The sequence below is a fragment of the Podarcis pityusensis genome, assembly GCF_964106645.2.
Source record: "Podarcis pityusensis genome assembly, chromosome: 6".
Lineage (NCBI taxonomy): Eukaryota > Metazoa > Chordata > Lepidosauria > Squamata > Lacertidae > Podarcis > Podarcis pityusensis.
The window spans coordinates 44,103,618-44,118,917 of NC_138030.1; the positions used below are offsets into that span (position 1 = coordinate 44,103,618).

Below are 15,300 nucleotides of genomic sequence, written 5' to 3' on the forward strand. Positions count from 1 at the left end.
AGGATTCCTGCATTGAAGGGGGTTGGACAAGCTGACCCTTGCAGTCCCTTTCCAACTCTAAATCTTGGAAATCCTGCAGTGACACATCCTTGGGACTCATGGTCTCAAGACAAGCAAATGCTTTCACCACTTGCTTAAGTTTAGAAACTAAATTCTTCCACATACAGCCTAGCCCATCCTCTGCATAGCTGGGGGACAGATGAAATGGGATTGCTTTCCAATGGGGAAAATTTCAATCAGAGCAAATTCAACACATCCACAAGGCAGGACTTGGTAGCTGCCATACTCAAGTAGCCTGACACAATTTAATTATGTGTGATTTACAGCTTGTCTATCCAAACAAGTATTGTAAGCCTTGGTGATGTACTCACTGGAACAGGTTTTGCATGAACCAAGACAAAACCTGATAGAGTTATTTGGGTCAGGTTATGTCATGGGTTTGAGTGCTGTAATTTAGTACTGGAATGATCTCACTAGTATTACTGGAAAGAATCAAGGACATGTTTTGCCTACACAATGGAGGACAGAAAATGGTTCTTCAGCATTTAAACATTCTGAGTGTCAACGTAAGCATCTTAGAAGAACCCAGACACTGATGCAAGCTGAAGCATTTATAGGTTTCAAATAGTCACTTATTTATGGAGGGTGGTCACAAAATAAGAAACGCAGTGAGAACAGGCTGTAATCAGTCAAAAGCATAGGTGGCCTTCGGGGGGGACGGGGGGGGGGACATCTTACATTAGCTGGAAGTACCAAGTCTCTGGACTCAGATTTCAGGGTGGGGGCAGCCTCTATTGACTACATCAGATTGGAGAATGCACTGACAAGATTGCATGCTTAGGAATGTTGTTTGAATGGCACTAAAATTGCACTCCTTGGTACTTTCTCCACAGGCCAAGAGAGTGATACCCCTATGTCTAGCAGTGTTAAATGTTACCATTCTTACAGTCTTGTAGCTAGAGATGTGCAGTATTTTTTCGGGGGACGGGACGGACCAGGATACTATAGAAGATAGAAAAAAACTGAATATATTTGTGTTCATACACTACAACACGTTTTAACAAGTTAACAGGAAAAAGTTAACAGAGGGGTAGAAAAAGAGACTTTGCATGGCTACATTTTTAAAGCTCATTTTATTTGATACTCTCTCCCGATCCTTCTAGGATTAAAAATACATTCAGGGGGCTTACTGATCCCAGATCCTAAGGGTTTAAATCACCGAGTTCTAAGCCTCCAATACTAAATTGATCACTGCATCAATAAAAATTCAAGATTTAGTTCACACTACCCTATGTTACACCCCTCCTCCGTAAGCCTACGATAGATACCCGATAGCACTGCTAGACAAAAAGCAAGATGCAGGTGCTGCCTGCTGCAGATAATAGCACTGCTCAGCAAGCCTGCCTTCCTGAGGAAACAACTAGCAGCACCATGAACACACCTGAAAACTCAGTGTCTCCAGTATACACAGACTTCCTGAGCACTAGCAGAACCTGGCACCCTCCTAGAAGAGATACAGCTGGGAGGGTCTTCATGGATCCCAATGCTGGGAAGCCCAGGATGTGATAAAATGTTGAGGGCGGGGAAAAGGAACGTGAAGATATAGCCAAGCAAGGGATAGGAGAATGGCAGTGCACTTGGGTGACGTGTTAAGATACCGTATGCCAACAGTGGTGACAGCCATTATCTTGCCCTGTGGAATCAGGAGGCCTTCCCAACATAAAACAGGTCCTTGCACTATGTTCTCCCAGCTTACGGATTCCAGGCAAAATGCAATGAAGACCCGCCAGACAACTAAGAAGCCCCCCCAGACAACCATTCAACTGATCAAGATCCCTTCTTTCCCCACCCATTCTCCCCAAGCCACAGCTTCACATGTCAGTAAGATTGTTCCCGCAGCCTCCAATGATGTCGTCATCACCGTCATCATCTAGTCGGAAGAATCACTCGAATCCCAAATGAGAAAGTCTGAATAGTCAAAGTCCCTCTCCCTCTGCAACAGTGCAACAGTCAAAGCCCACTGGATGAAGTACATATCGTCATCATCTTCATCCGAGCTGTCAGATGGAGATGGGTTAAAGGCCTGCAATATAGGACACAAGAAAGAAGGCTTTTGGATGAAATCACACCACTGACCTGTCACGGAACAGGGAATGCATAGACACATTTCACTAGAAAAGCTAAAGGAATCATGTCTCTATATACTAAATTTGTACTTATCCGCTGTCATGCTGGCAATTGAGTGCACATGCACACACACAACATTGCAAGGCAATGCCTGAGGAGCCCTGAATGAATAGGTGGGGGAAGCAGCCAGCCAGGCGTTCCCATGCTACCACCACTGGCAGCAGAGAGGAGAATGAAGGGGAGAAAGTCTTTATCTCCTTCGTGAATGCCACCACCAACCTGCGCCAATGGCGGCACTCTGGGGAACAAGCATGAAGGAAGGAGAGGGAAGGAAGGGCAGCAGCTGCAGCAAACCTGGTTTGAGTCAAGGCTGCGGATACGCTGTGAGCCCCCATAATTTGTGTTGTTGCTAAAACAGGCCTGGTGGAAGTGGGAAGGGGGCACAGCAGGATTAAAAGGGAGCTCTTGAAGGGGGCTGGGGGGAGGCAAAGAGCTGTCACTTTGTATGAGATGTATGCGTCGACAGGCGGGAGAGACATATGTGTGGCATCTGAGAGGGCTGGTGGAACTGGGAGGAGAAAGGATTACACGGGGCTTATTGAACGGATGGTGGGAGTTGTAGTTCCAAAACAGCTGGAGACTCACGTTTGGGAAACCCTAGTCAAGAGGGATACCATGGCATAGGGGAAGGAAGTTGGGGGTTGGGAAGCAATGTGAGCAGGGGCAGTAGCCCCAAGTATGCCAGCTGAGAACCACCGACTTAGCCTGCAGCTGTCATCTTCAACCCCCAGAAAACAAAGCTTGATGAACAGCAATGCCTAGGGCTGGACCAGCAACTACCGAGGCAGTTGTCTCTCTAGGCAGAGTGTGTGCATTTCCATGTTGCATCCCATAGGGATCCTAAGTATGGAGGGCTTTGGGAAGCAGAATATATATATACCTCTCAATGACTAGCTTATAATGGCTTGCCGTATCATGACTGCATCAAGGAATTTGTTACTTACAACGGTCCGCCGTCTCCGCCGTTCAGGCCTCTGTTGCGGCTTTGCAGCCGGGAGCCGACCTCCAGGCAGCTCATGCAGGTAGATGCACTCTGATTTAAAGGGACAGTGACCATTGCTTCTGACGAAGAATTTGCACCTTATTTTGCTAGAGGAATAAAAATCATGAAATTAGGCCACAAGAGGCACGAGTCTTTTCAGAAATCTGAATAAATATTGTAGATCAGACTTACTTAGCTTGGTTCCTCCACCCCCTCCACCCCTAGTCAGCACAGCTTTGGAGGCTGTAGTCTAAAACAACTGAAGGGCACCCAGAATCACGGGCATTACTTAACCATGAAGGGAACGCCAAAGTGTATGCACATGGATTAAGTTATTCCACCCTTAATCAAGCCAGTCAAATTCCTATTTGGCTCTTAAGCAAATGACCACAGTGAGAACATCAGTTTCATCTCACGAAGCCAGTCAGCAGCCTGGCATTCTCGGAGTTATTGACAATGGTTTCAAGATTGGAGAACAAGGACCTAGATGCTTCAACAACATTAGACATATTTAGTGACCTTTTTGCTGAAGTGACCTAGCTGCTTACCTGGTCCGTGCCTTGAAATTCTCAATCAGTTTTTCTTTCTCTTCTGAATCAGAAACCCAGTATTGGTTGGGGATGAAATAAGTTGAAGTGACTCTACACTCTGGGCAGCCCCTGAGGAATGCACATAGAGAGGATATAATATACCCAGACAAACCCTAGAAGGGCAATCACTCTGCTTCTGGCCCAAAGCAATCTGCATGATATGCCTAACGTATCATAGAATCAAGTGAGAGCTGGACCATAAAGAAGGCTGATCGCCGAAGAATTGATGCTTTTGAATTATGGTGCTGGAGGAGACTCTTGAGAGTCCCATGGACTGCAAGAAGATCAAACCTATCCATTCTTAAGGAAATCAGCCCTGAGTGCTCACTGGAAGGACGATCGTGAAGCTGAGGCTCCAATACTTTGGCCACCTCATGAGAAGAGAAGACTCCCTGGAAAAGACCCTGATGTTGGGAAAGATGGAGGGCACAAGGAGAAGGGGACGACAGAGGACGAGATGGCTGGACAGTGTCCTGGAAGCTACCAGCATGAGTTTGACCAAATTGCGGGAGGCAGTGGAAGGCAGGAGTGCCTGGCGTGCTCTGGTCCATGGGGTCACGAAGAGTCGGACACGACTAGATGACTAAACAAAATCATAGAATCAAAGAATTGTAGAGTTGGAAGGGACCATGAGGTTCATCTTGTCCAACCCCCTGCAATGCAAGAATATGCAGCAGCCCTGTACGGTGATCAAACCTGCAACCTTTGCATTATTAGCACCACGCTCTAACCCAACTGCACTAACATCAGAACGCTTAGCAACATGGAAGCCTAACAGCAACTTCCTGGGGGTGTGGTCCAGAACAGCAGAGCCAGAAACCTCCTTGATAAAAAGTGCCTTCACAAAGGGGGTTAAAGCTACACGTCCCAGCAAGCATGGCCAATGGACAGCAATGATGATGGTTGTTGTTTGTCGGCATCTGATGGGTCAAAGCAGGCTTTCCCAAACTTGGGCCTCTTGCTGCTTTTGCAGAACAACTCCCATAATCCCTGACCACTGGTCCTGCTAGCTAGGGATGATGAGAGTTGTAGTCCAAAAACAGCTGGGGCCCCAATTGCAGGAGATCCCCGGCCAAAGGTTGCCAATACCCAGTCTACACACTTCAGACAGCAACCTTCCAGAAGACGCAGTTTACACAAGCACAAGGCAAGCAAATTGGGCCATGAAGCACTTACTTAATCACCGCATTGTGAAAGTCCCGGCTTTTCCTCCACTTCCGGATGCAGGTCACGCAGTAGGCATGGGAGCAGTTAGGAAGAATGCCAAACAGACGCTCCTGAGGCAAGGTCTTCTGAGAGATTTTGTCCATGCAGATTCCACACACCACATCCTCACTTTTCTGCACCTCTGCAGAAGCAGCAGCTTCTGCCGCTTCTGAACCTCCAACTGCCTGGGAAAGAAACACAACAGTTGGAGAATACAGTGGTACCTCGAGTTACAAACACTTCAGGTTACAAACTCCGCTAACCTGGAAGAGTTACCTCGAGTTGAGAACTTTGCCCCAGAATGAGAACGGAAATTGTGTGCCGGCGGCGCAGCAACAGCAAGACGCCCCATTGGTGAAAGCACGCCTCTAGCTAAGAACAGTTTCAGGTTAATTCCGGAATGAATTAAGTTCGTAACTAGAGGTACCACTGTACTTTCTAAAACAGGTCCTGGAAGCCTTCTCCACGACACTCCAGCTTCTCCAAAGTTCATCCACCTAAAATCTGCACTGGTTCCACGCAGCTGGGTGCAACACCACCACACATGCCTAAACTTGATTTCCTATTAATCAATCTCATTTCAAAAGCTTGAAGTTATAAATTCCTGTCGTTGTGCAATCTGTTTCTTGGAGGCTCATACCAAAAGAGGTTTATGGGTGATGAAATGACAGCCTTCACTAATCTGCTGGAGCTGATAAGAGTTGTAATCCAGAGCATCAGGAGGTCACCTGGTTGGCAGATGCTAAAAATCCGGGTGTGTTTCAAGCATCCCTCCCCTCTCCTTGTCTCACCTCACATCTCCTAATACTTCTTTCCTGCTCCAACTGCATTCCAAAATCCCTCAGTCTAAGAGAGCTCAGGAGAATCCCACTGGTTTTTATTGAAATGGCAGTGTCTATTCTCATCACTCTACATTTGCAGGCATCCCACCTACCTTTGGCTCTTCCGAGACCACAGAAACAGGAGCAGCCTCCTTGGTTGATGCTTCTTCTGGCATCAGGGAAGTGGTGTCAAGTCTCTCTTCATGGGATGTGGAACCTGAGCAGCAGAGAAACAGCTAACTAGGAGGCTGCTGCCACCAGTCCAACTATTATACTATCAAGTGTCTAAAAATACAAGGGCCTGTGCAAACATTATAATAACAAGCTTACAATCTCCCCCAACACTTCTCTAAAAAGAGATAAAGATGCAACATGTAAGGAAGAAAAGGAGAATCAGTTGGGGAAAGCTGGAATGAATAGCCTTTAAAAGATGCCATTGGAAGAGTCCCTTCCTGTCTCCATCCATGCAGAGTTACCAACTGATGGTGACCTGGCTCCCTTTCCCCACCTCACAAACAAGAGGCCTTTCATTATAGCTGCACGGGAACTGGAGAATGAGCCAACGTGTCATGTTGGGTCCCTTCCATGGCTGGGACTGGACAAAGTCATTCAAAATGGCGCCCTATCCAAACAGAAGTTTCTCACAGAAAAGCATGTTCCATGTAACTGGGATATTGGTTTAGGGACCCCAGATGCACTTCTCAAGACTGTGGGGCATGTGTGCGGAAATTCCTTTTCGACTCCATTAGAACATTGCCAAATCAAAATCCCATTGTGTGTGTCTTAATAACAAAGTCATCTTGACAGAGAATTATGAGTTAGCAGTCAGATGACAAAGATTGTGAGAAGCAGGGTGGAGATAGGGAAGCGAGAGAATAGAACTGTTTTGCTCATGTGCCCCACTACAAGGTCCATCCCCAGAAGCTACAACAAAGGCTGCAACAAGAGCCCAAGCCCACAAAAACCAGCCTCTCCATGAGCTTACCTGAAGCAGCCTGCCTGGGAACAAATTCTTTACTGAGGGCCCAATTTGGAGGGTGCCAGGAAGGGATGGCTTTATCATCATCTTCATCCTCCTCCTCAAATGACATCCTCATGCTCCCAAAGTTCATCTGTAGCTGTGCCATGCCCGAGACAGCTGGTTCTGAGCCACGCCGGGCCGCTCCCCAACTCCTCACTGAAGCTTCTGGCAAGATGGCTGGCTCCGAGCCTCGGCGGTTCACAGTTAATCCACGCAGTCCATGGTAGGCAGCCTCTGAGCCACATCTGCTCAAGGGCGGTGCTTCCAGGACGTGCTGGTAGCTGAGAGATTGAATGTCAATAGTGTGTCATTCACAGCACAGGAGCAACTCATTCACAGCACAGGAACAAAGTGTATCCTCTTGCCCAGAAAAACAAAAATTACCTCATTGCTCAAACAGGGAATAGCTGCCTTTGAGATAAGACACACATCTCCCCCTCACACACACACATTCAAGGGAGCAGCTGGCCTTCCACAAGCAGCAAGACAGGATGACTAGAACTCTATGCACAATTTGGTATATAGCTGAACTCCATTTCCCCAGCGTGGAGCAGACACTGGGAGGGATACCATGCTGGGATAATAAACACCATATACAAGGGAGAAGCCACCTTTTAAGCAGGTGCTTCACTGCCCAGTTAGCAGGGGGGATAGGAAGAGGGCTCTCCTCTGACCCCGCCAATTCATTTTTTATTACATAACCTCTTATATCTCTTCTCTCAAAACAGTTGCAGGGTTTTGTTTCCAATACTGAACAAACTTATCCCCACTGTTCCAATCAGGCTTTTCTCATAAACACCAAGACACAAGTATGAGAACTTAAAATTTCAATACAGTGATACCTTGGATTACAGACGCTTCGGGTTACGCGTTTTTAGGTTACGGACGCACCAAAACCCAGAAGTACTGGAATGGGTTACTTCCAGGTTCCAGCGCTCGCGCAGAAGCACTAAATCACGCTTTGTGCATAAGCACCAAATCGCGTCACGTGCGTGCGTGTGCAGACGTGGCGCTACAGGTTGCGAACGTACCTCCCGCACGGATCACATCCGCAACCCGAGGTTCCACTGTATTCTCTACCAAACATTATTTTCCAATTCTCCTCTTGATGGCAATTCTTCCCCCTCCCCTGGGCTGAGGCAAACATATTTGCAGTTTATTTTATTATTTTGGAACCACAGCACTGAAGAATTCAAAAGAACATGAGGAAAAAAATTTTTTATGAACGTCTAGCAGTAATGACTGCAATGCAATATCCAAGGGTGAGCATTTTACCCATCTATGCCCTCTTCCCTTCCACCTACAAAGAGGTGGAAAACTGGATCTGGTTAGTGGGCTAGATCCCAATTTCCCACACAGGTCAGGTTTGGCAGGTGGGTGGGGCTGCCCATGTGTCAATTACCTGATGTCAACAAGGAAATCAAGGCACACCCTTTTTATCCAGCTGCATCTGTACCTGACTCACACTTGATGTAATATATTAAGTCAGATAAGTGGGGCTTAGCCAAAAATGGGACAGGCAGGCCAAAAAGGGAGGCCTCTCAGGCCTGCAGGCTAGAAGTTACACACTCCAGTTCTACATTATGAAGCCAATATAAGGTTCCTAGGGGAACTATATAAATCACCATCACCTTGCAGCCCCAAAGCTTTGTCTAATACAGCTTAGGTATCAGTCGGGAGAGACATGACCGACTCAGTAGACAGCTACTGTAAAATCATCACAGGGGAAGTGTTTCATTAAGAGTTCAGATAGAGCCCTGTTCTCTGAACAGCTGGCAGTGACAGAAACCAACCACTAAAGCCCAGATGAGGGTGCTGGTCCATCTATTTCATTACCACTCTAGATAATCTGCTCCTCCACCTGTTTCTAATGTTGGCCCAGCAAAGTCACCACTTCCACAATCTCCACCCATCATGCAGCAGGTACCTTAGTATGAAGCATCTTCAACTTGGCCAATGCACCATGTGGTTTTACTGTACTTTTACTACCCATCCCAAAACATTTTTTTATAATACTGCCTTATTGTATCAGACCAGAGATCTACCAAATCACCAAGCTTACAACGAGGGCATAAGGTCTATGTCCAAGTTTCTGAATCTCATCTATTTACAATAATGCCACTGATAGCGCTATCCTCAAGGACTTAGTTTGGTCTTTTCCAAAAGGCTTCTGCTACATCTAGTCAAGTCAATGTCTGTAGGACTAGAGACGGTAGAATAACATCTCCCCTCAAACTTTCCACTGGACCCAAGTGATCAGAATATTTACAGGTGGGCAATATAAGCACAGAGTTAAATTTCCTTCTCCCTACTGCATTTTTGTGCAGTTCACAGCTTATTAAGCCTCCCCTGAATTTTATTTTTCCTTAAAGGCTTAACTTTGAGACTAGGACAACCAGTTCTAATGCATCCAAAAATATTCAATCATCAAGCTTCTAGTACCTTCAATCTAACAGATTTTTGCAGGAAGTGGGATGAAGGAAGAGTGTGGTTTTGGGTTTGTTTACAAAACACAAAAAGAAAACAAAACTAGCCCTTACCTGCAGCGGTCTCCATAATCACAAAACCCATTCTGGAAATATCTGCAGATCTGAGTAGACTTCCTATCATGGGAGAATCGGCAGTTCTGACCCCATCTGCAAGTCCCACGGGCAAAGTTCCTGAAAACGAAGTAAAAGCAGAATTGTAGTAAGAATCAGAGTTCAATCCTAAATGAGACCAAGAGACCAAAGTCCCAGTAAAATCAATATGCCAAATAGGAGATGCAAAAATCTTTCCGCTCTGGACTGGGGTTGAACCAAACACTTCCCAAAGAGATGAAAAGGAAATGATAAAGTCCTTAGCCCCTTAGAACAAATGACAGACAGCAAAATATGCAGGCACCATTCAAAGCAAGAGCTTTGTGTGATATGTGACCTTGCTCCCCCACCAGTCAATATTGTCAGCCAACAAGTGAAGTCAGAACTGTGAATGGTGACTACTAGAGAAATTTAGTCATACAAGTCAAAGGGAAGATACAAAATGGCTTCAAAAATGTTTATTCTGAAGCCATTTTTAGAACTTTCTAGGTGGCAGGATAGATAGGTCACTCTATGGAGTTCTCTAGAAATTCATGTAATGAAGAAGGATTGCCATTTTGAAGAAACTTCCTGCTTCATTTTGAAGCTGTTTTGTCTTCTTAACCGGCAGAGAAATTGATTGTCGCCTATAGAAAATAATGGCAACATCCAGGATTTTAGTGTAGCTGTGACTGGGCAACAGCATGTCCACACAAAAGCAAAAGGCAGCAGCAAAGACTGAGCTCATTCTCTTCCTAACTCAGGATTAATTTCAAACAAAATTTACCCCAAGTATGTAAACATTAAATTTTTATTTAGCATATTTATATTGCAGAGGGATAGGCATTGTCATAGAGAAAGTATGTATTATGTACTGATGGGTTGCCATTAGGGGAGAGCATGGTTCTTATGTCTTTAGGAACTGTGACAGGCAGAATTTAAACAGGTTAAGCTTTCTCTAGTATGAAAATACAATTATGGGGGAAAGCATTGTCTGTTCACACTGTCAGATGTGTCTTGTTCACAGCATTAGACACTCAGATATATAAGCGTGGTGCCAAATGGTTCCTTAAACCAAGGTTAGGTAAAGGTAAAGGGACCCCTGACCATTAGGTCCAGTCGTGCCCGACTCTGGGGTTGCGGTGCTCATCTCGCTTTATTGGCCAAGGGAGCCAGCGTACAGCTTCCGGGTCATGTGGCCAGCATGACTAAACCGCTTTTGGTGAACCAGAGAAGCGCACGGAAACGCTGTTTACCTTCCCACTGGAGCGGTACCTATTTATCTACTTGCACTTTGACATGCTTTCGAACTGCTAAGCTGGCAGGAGCAGGGACCGAGCAACGGGTAAACCAAGGTTACAGTTGCCAAAATGGAATGTCTAGTTGCCACTTTGGGGTAAAATAGCTCTAAAGTCTTATTTTTCACATGATAGAGTGACTGTGCTTATCAGTTAAACATCTGGCTAATTCAGACAACTACCTTGATCTATGTTAAGAACATTGAGAACTTAAAAGTCACTTGATCCAGGGGCAATCCACATATATACAGGGTACCGTATTTTTTGCTCCATAACACTCACTTTTTTCCTCCTAGAAAGTAAGGGGAAATGCCCGTGCGTGTTATGGAGCAAATGCCTACGGGTGGCGGGGGGATCTGAGCAGAGGATCCATGGTTCCCCTTCCTTCCCTCCTCCGTGGCTCACTTTGAAACAGCAAAGCGGGAGAAGAGCCGCTGAGTGGAGAGGAGAGAGGGACAGAGAGCCTGCCTCTTTAAAGGAGCAAAGCGGGAGAGGAGAGGAGCCGCTTACACGAGTCCAGAGCTGTTTTTTTCAGCGAGCTGGGGAGGAGGGAGAAAACAGCTGGCTAAATAGCAGCAAATTTTTTCGCAAGCAGGCTCTCTGTCCCTCTCTCCTCCCCACCCAGCTGGCTAAATAGCAGCAAAGTTTTTTAGCAAGCCAGGGAGGAGGGAGAGAAGCAGAACCTTTAAAGGAGCAAAGCGGGAGATGAGAGGAGCCTTCTCCTCTTATACCCCTCTTCTGCATTATTAACAGCATCCTTCTCTCCACCCACCCCATGCGTGTTCCTTGTCCCTTGAGTGCTTTTCCTTCCCTCCCCACTTAAAATGTGGTTACAAAGCACGGATCCTCAGGATTTTTGCACTGGGTCACCCCAAATTCACCATCAGATCACATAGCATGTCCATGGCTACAGCTTGCACCAAAAAAATCACGCACCCACTGTTGCCTGGGGCCACAGTGCTGCAAAAACATGGTTACAAAGCATGGATCCACATGGATCCTCAGGATTTTTGCATTGGGCTACCCCAAACTCACCGTCAGATCACATGTCTGTGGCCACAGCATGAACCACAAAAATCATACATCCACTGTTTCATTTAGAATATTTTTTTTCTTGTTTTCCTCCTCTAAAAACTATGTGCGTGTTATGGTCGGGTGCGTGTTATAGAGCCAAAAAATACGGTAAGTCTTTTAAAAGAGGCCCCGTGGAACATGTGTGCTTTGTATCCATGGGGCCTCTTTTAAATGACCTACCCTGTATACAGTGGTACCTCGGGTTACAGACGCTTCAGGTTACAGATGCTTCAGGTTACAGACTCTGCTAACCCAAAAATAGTACCTCGGGTTAAGAACTTTGCTTCAGGATGAGAACAGAAATCGTGCTCCAGCGGTGCAGCAGCAGTGGGAGCTCCCATTAGCTAAAGTGGTACTTCAGGTTAAGAACAGTTGCAGGTTAAGAATGGATCTCCAGAACGAATTAAGTTCTTAACCCGAGGTACCACTATATAGGCATATTCCTGCCTCTTTTTCTTAATGGTGACATAGACCATTCATAACATATGGATATTCTTCACAACTGTGAGCAGGACAGTGGAGTGGTGCAAGTGAAGACAAGCTACAACAATTAACCAAAATGTGGCTCACTGCTCCTGCTGCACAGAAAAAGCATTTTGGTTCTTGAAATTCATTCTGATTGTGCAGATAAAATATAACTGATAGAATTCTAGAGGGTGTAGTATTAGTGTGTGAAAACAGTCCAGATTCAGTGATCCCCAGGCATGCACCTCCAGATGGTGGAGATATCAGGCACTATCCTGGCACCCAGGCATCTTCACTTGGTTGCAAGTGATCAACAGCCAGGTGCAAAATCCGCCTAGCTAATTTCGAAGACTACCTGCTTGTGATCCCAGACTTATTTTTGGGCCCTGCAAAAGATGATCGAAATTTGCATGTGGCACAAAGCACATAAAATTGTAATGTAAACTTGTCGTATTTCACAAGAGGAGCATAGAGCCCAATCCAAACAGTGTCCTGGGCCCAGAAAATCCTTTTGACACCCCTGGCAGGTTGAATTATTTCCTGCCATTATCATACTATCTCCCATCCATTCTCAGACTACAATCAGGCAGCATTCTTTCAAATTTCCCTGCATGGCCAAGGTCAGGAAGAAATCATTACAATATTCAGACAATCACATTTGCAATGTGTCCAGATTTGCTCAGATGAACCAAACCTCCAATGATAACTTTGTATATCTACAAGACGGGACAGGGATAGCATCTCAGCTTCACACCCAACAAAGGCATTAAGCAAATAGCTTGTATGGGCTTGGATTGCACACAATCGTAAGCCAGTATGAAACAACTACAGCTTACTTTATATGGTAAACCACCCTGTGCTCTTCAAATGAAGGGCAGTACAGTATAGAAATTTTAACAACAACAACAGGAATGAGCAGAGGGCTGGCTACAGCAGCTTAAATGGTACTTGCCCCTTTCCACTCTTTTCTAAACTGGAAACAAACTACAGTGCTGGCTTAGGGTAGGAACCGGTACCTGTAGTTTGTTTGAAGAAGCACAAACCATGAACACCGGTTCTCACACAACACTAATCCAGAACTGTGGTTTGTTTTCCTCCAGCTCAGAAAAGAGCAGTGTGGCAGGTGGGTTACCACCAGCTCACTGTTCACTTGTGGCAAGCCACAGTTTGTTCCAGACTACAGCTTATAGTTGTGCACAAATAGGATCGATGCCAATTTCAAAATAAGCTTTAATGTTTTAGGTGGGCAAGGGAAAGAGAATAAAGGGCAGATTAAGTTTTGTCTACAATGACTCTCCATGGGTATCAGAAAGGGGTACTTCCCAGCCCTAATGGAAGATGCCAGGAATTGAACCTGGGAACTTTTGTATACAAAGCAAATGTACCCTCCCTTTTGTGTGGAGACATTTGAAGTGGGCAAAGCGCTTTAAAGTGGGTGAGCAGGCAGAGTGCATGGTAACTGAAGAAGGGAACCATAAACCACCTAAAAACGAGGCATGTGATTTGCACCTAGTAGACCCTCACCTCAGTAGGAACTGCCCAACACCAAGTTATATTTAAAATCAGCAGAACCACTAGGGGTGCATATATTTCTTTTTAAAGTTATTAGGAGAAACTAGGTTTCCCATATATTGACCCAAGCCAGTAAAACTTCACCGGTATATAAACAGCACTAGAGTTGGTAAAACCAGCAAATCTTGCTCTATGAAGTTCCGAGTGTTATTTCAGACTCTGCCCTTGCTATGGGAGACTTTTGCTCTAGCCCCTTTCAAGGGGGCTGCGTTTGAAAAAGTTTATTAGAAATTCTCAGTCCCTTGGCTAAGAGGCACCAGCCCTGGAAAGCTCCTTGCACAAAAGTTGCGAGCGCCCCCCGCCGCAAGGAACCCAGCCATTCAAAACACACCACTCCTTAGCCTGGTTTACTTAAAAGCAAATACACCCGGTAACGGCGCGCGCGCGTGCGCTTTCCCCTATCCTTTTACATACAAGACGAATGGGGAGGGGACCCTCTCGAAGTTTTTGCTGCCGAAAAGCAGGGCGTGATCATGTTGTTGTGCACGGCTTTGTTTCGGGCCACACTACAGCCACCGCCACGCCCTGAAAGTAGCAGCAACACTACTACGGGAAGGCCGGGAAGGAGTCCCCCCCACCATCTTTCCTCCACCCCCCTCTCCGACGGGGGTGCAAACCCAACCCGATTGCCCGGTGCCGATAAAGGTCTCCGGAACTCCGAGGGGTGCAAAGCAAGCAAGTGCGCTACAAGTTCCCGGTTGCTGGGGGAAGAAGATGCACGTTAGCAGCGAGGTCGCCAAAGTTTGCCAGTCACTGGGAAGAAGCCGCTCAGCTGTCGAGCAAAACAACAGTGCTGCTGAATCACTTTCCTGCAATTCCGACTTCCTGTCCCAGCTACCTATATGGAAGCATACAGCCCAACAACCATGACGGAGGGAAAACTCCGCTTTGGAGCGCCGCTGCCGTCCGAGCGCACTCGGGGCCTGGCGCGCCTCTGGACGACGGGACGGAGGAAAAGACAGCGCTCGAGGAGCCCGGCGACCCCTTTCCTGCACATTCTCTATACAGGTACCTGCAAGGGATCCTATGGGATCCAGGCCCTTTGGAAGCCCGGCGGCCGCTACCGCTACCACCACCGGCGCCGCCTTCTCCAACAGATAGCCACGGCTCCATCGGTGTCCCTTGCAGTCGGACCCAGAAACTCCGAAATGCAACCCGCCTCCTCTCCCTGCAGAAATACTTCGGGCAGGGGAGTGGTTTAGGACAGGAGAGCCCATTGGAGAAGAGCAGGCGGGCACACCCAGCTTTTTAGTCGGCCGTCGAATGGAAGAGCTTCAATTCGAAAAGGACTCTCCTCCCCCGCCGTGCCGGTCTTATAAAGCCGTCCTTGACGGGAAACCGTTCGCCCTCGTACGCAGCAGGCGCGGGGATGGAGGGACGGCCAGGCGGCGCAACATCCTATGTTTGGCTTCCGGTGCCCTGCCGCTTGCACTTTGGGGGGCTGCAATCCTGTGCACGTTTACTTACGAGTAAGACTCACTGAACGGAGCGGGATTTTCTTCCAGGGAAAATGCCTGCGATTGCAT

General features: G+C 46.7%; 1 protein-coding gene across 1 annotated transcript; it reads right to left on the reverse strand.

Annotated features, from left to right (window-relative positions):
- Positions 1-1,114: 1,114 nt before the first annotated feature.
- LOC308479419 (uncharacterized protein) lies at positions 1,115-15,029 on the reverse strand. The gene is made up of 8 exons (XM_081010120.1): positions 14,787-15,029; positions 9,348-9,467; positions 6,772-7,088; positions 5,900-6,003; positions 4,936-5,150; positions 3,718-3,828; positions 3,132-3,276; positions 1,115-2,083 (listed from the first exon to the last, which is right to left on the reverse strand). Exons 1-8 carry the CDS (start codon positions 14,885-14,887, stop codon positions 1,931-1,933), a joined length of 1,266 nt encoding a protein of 421 aa, XP_080866246.1. The 5' UTR covers positions 14,888-15,029; the 3' UTR covers positions 1,115-1,930.
- Positions 15,030-15,300: the final 271 nt, after the last annotated feature.

Coding starts and splice junctions, on each gene's coding strand:
- LOC308479419 (XM_081010120.1), bottom strand. CDS start 14,887: ATGGAGCCGTGGCTATCTGTTGGAGAAGGCGGCGCCGGTGGTGGTAGC. Junction 3,829..4,935: donor TTTCACAATGCGGTGATTAA/GTAAGTGCTTCA, acceptor TGCATTCCTCAG/GGGCTGCCCAGAGTGTAGAG. Junction 2,084..3,131: donor GGCGGAGACGGCGGACCGTT/GTAAGTAACAAA, acceptor CCTATATTGCAG/GCCTTTAACCCATCTCCATC.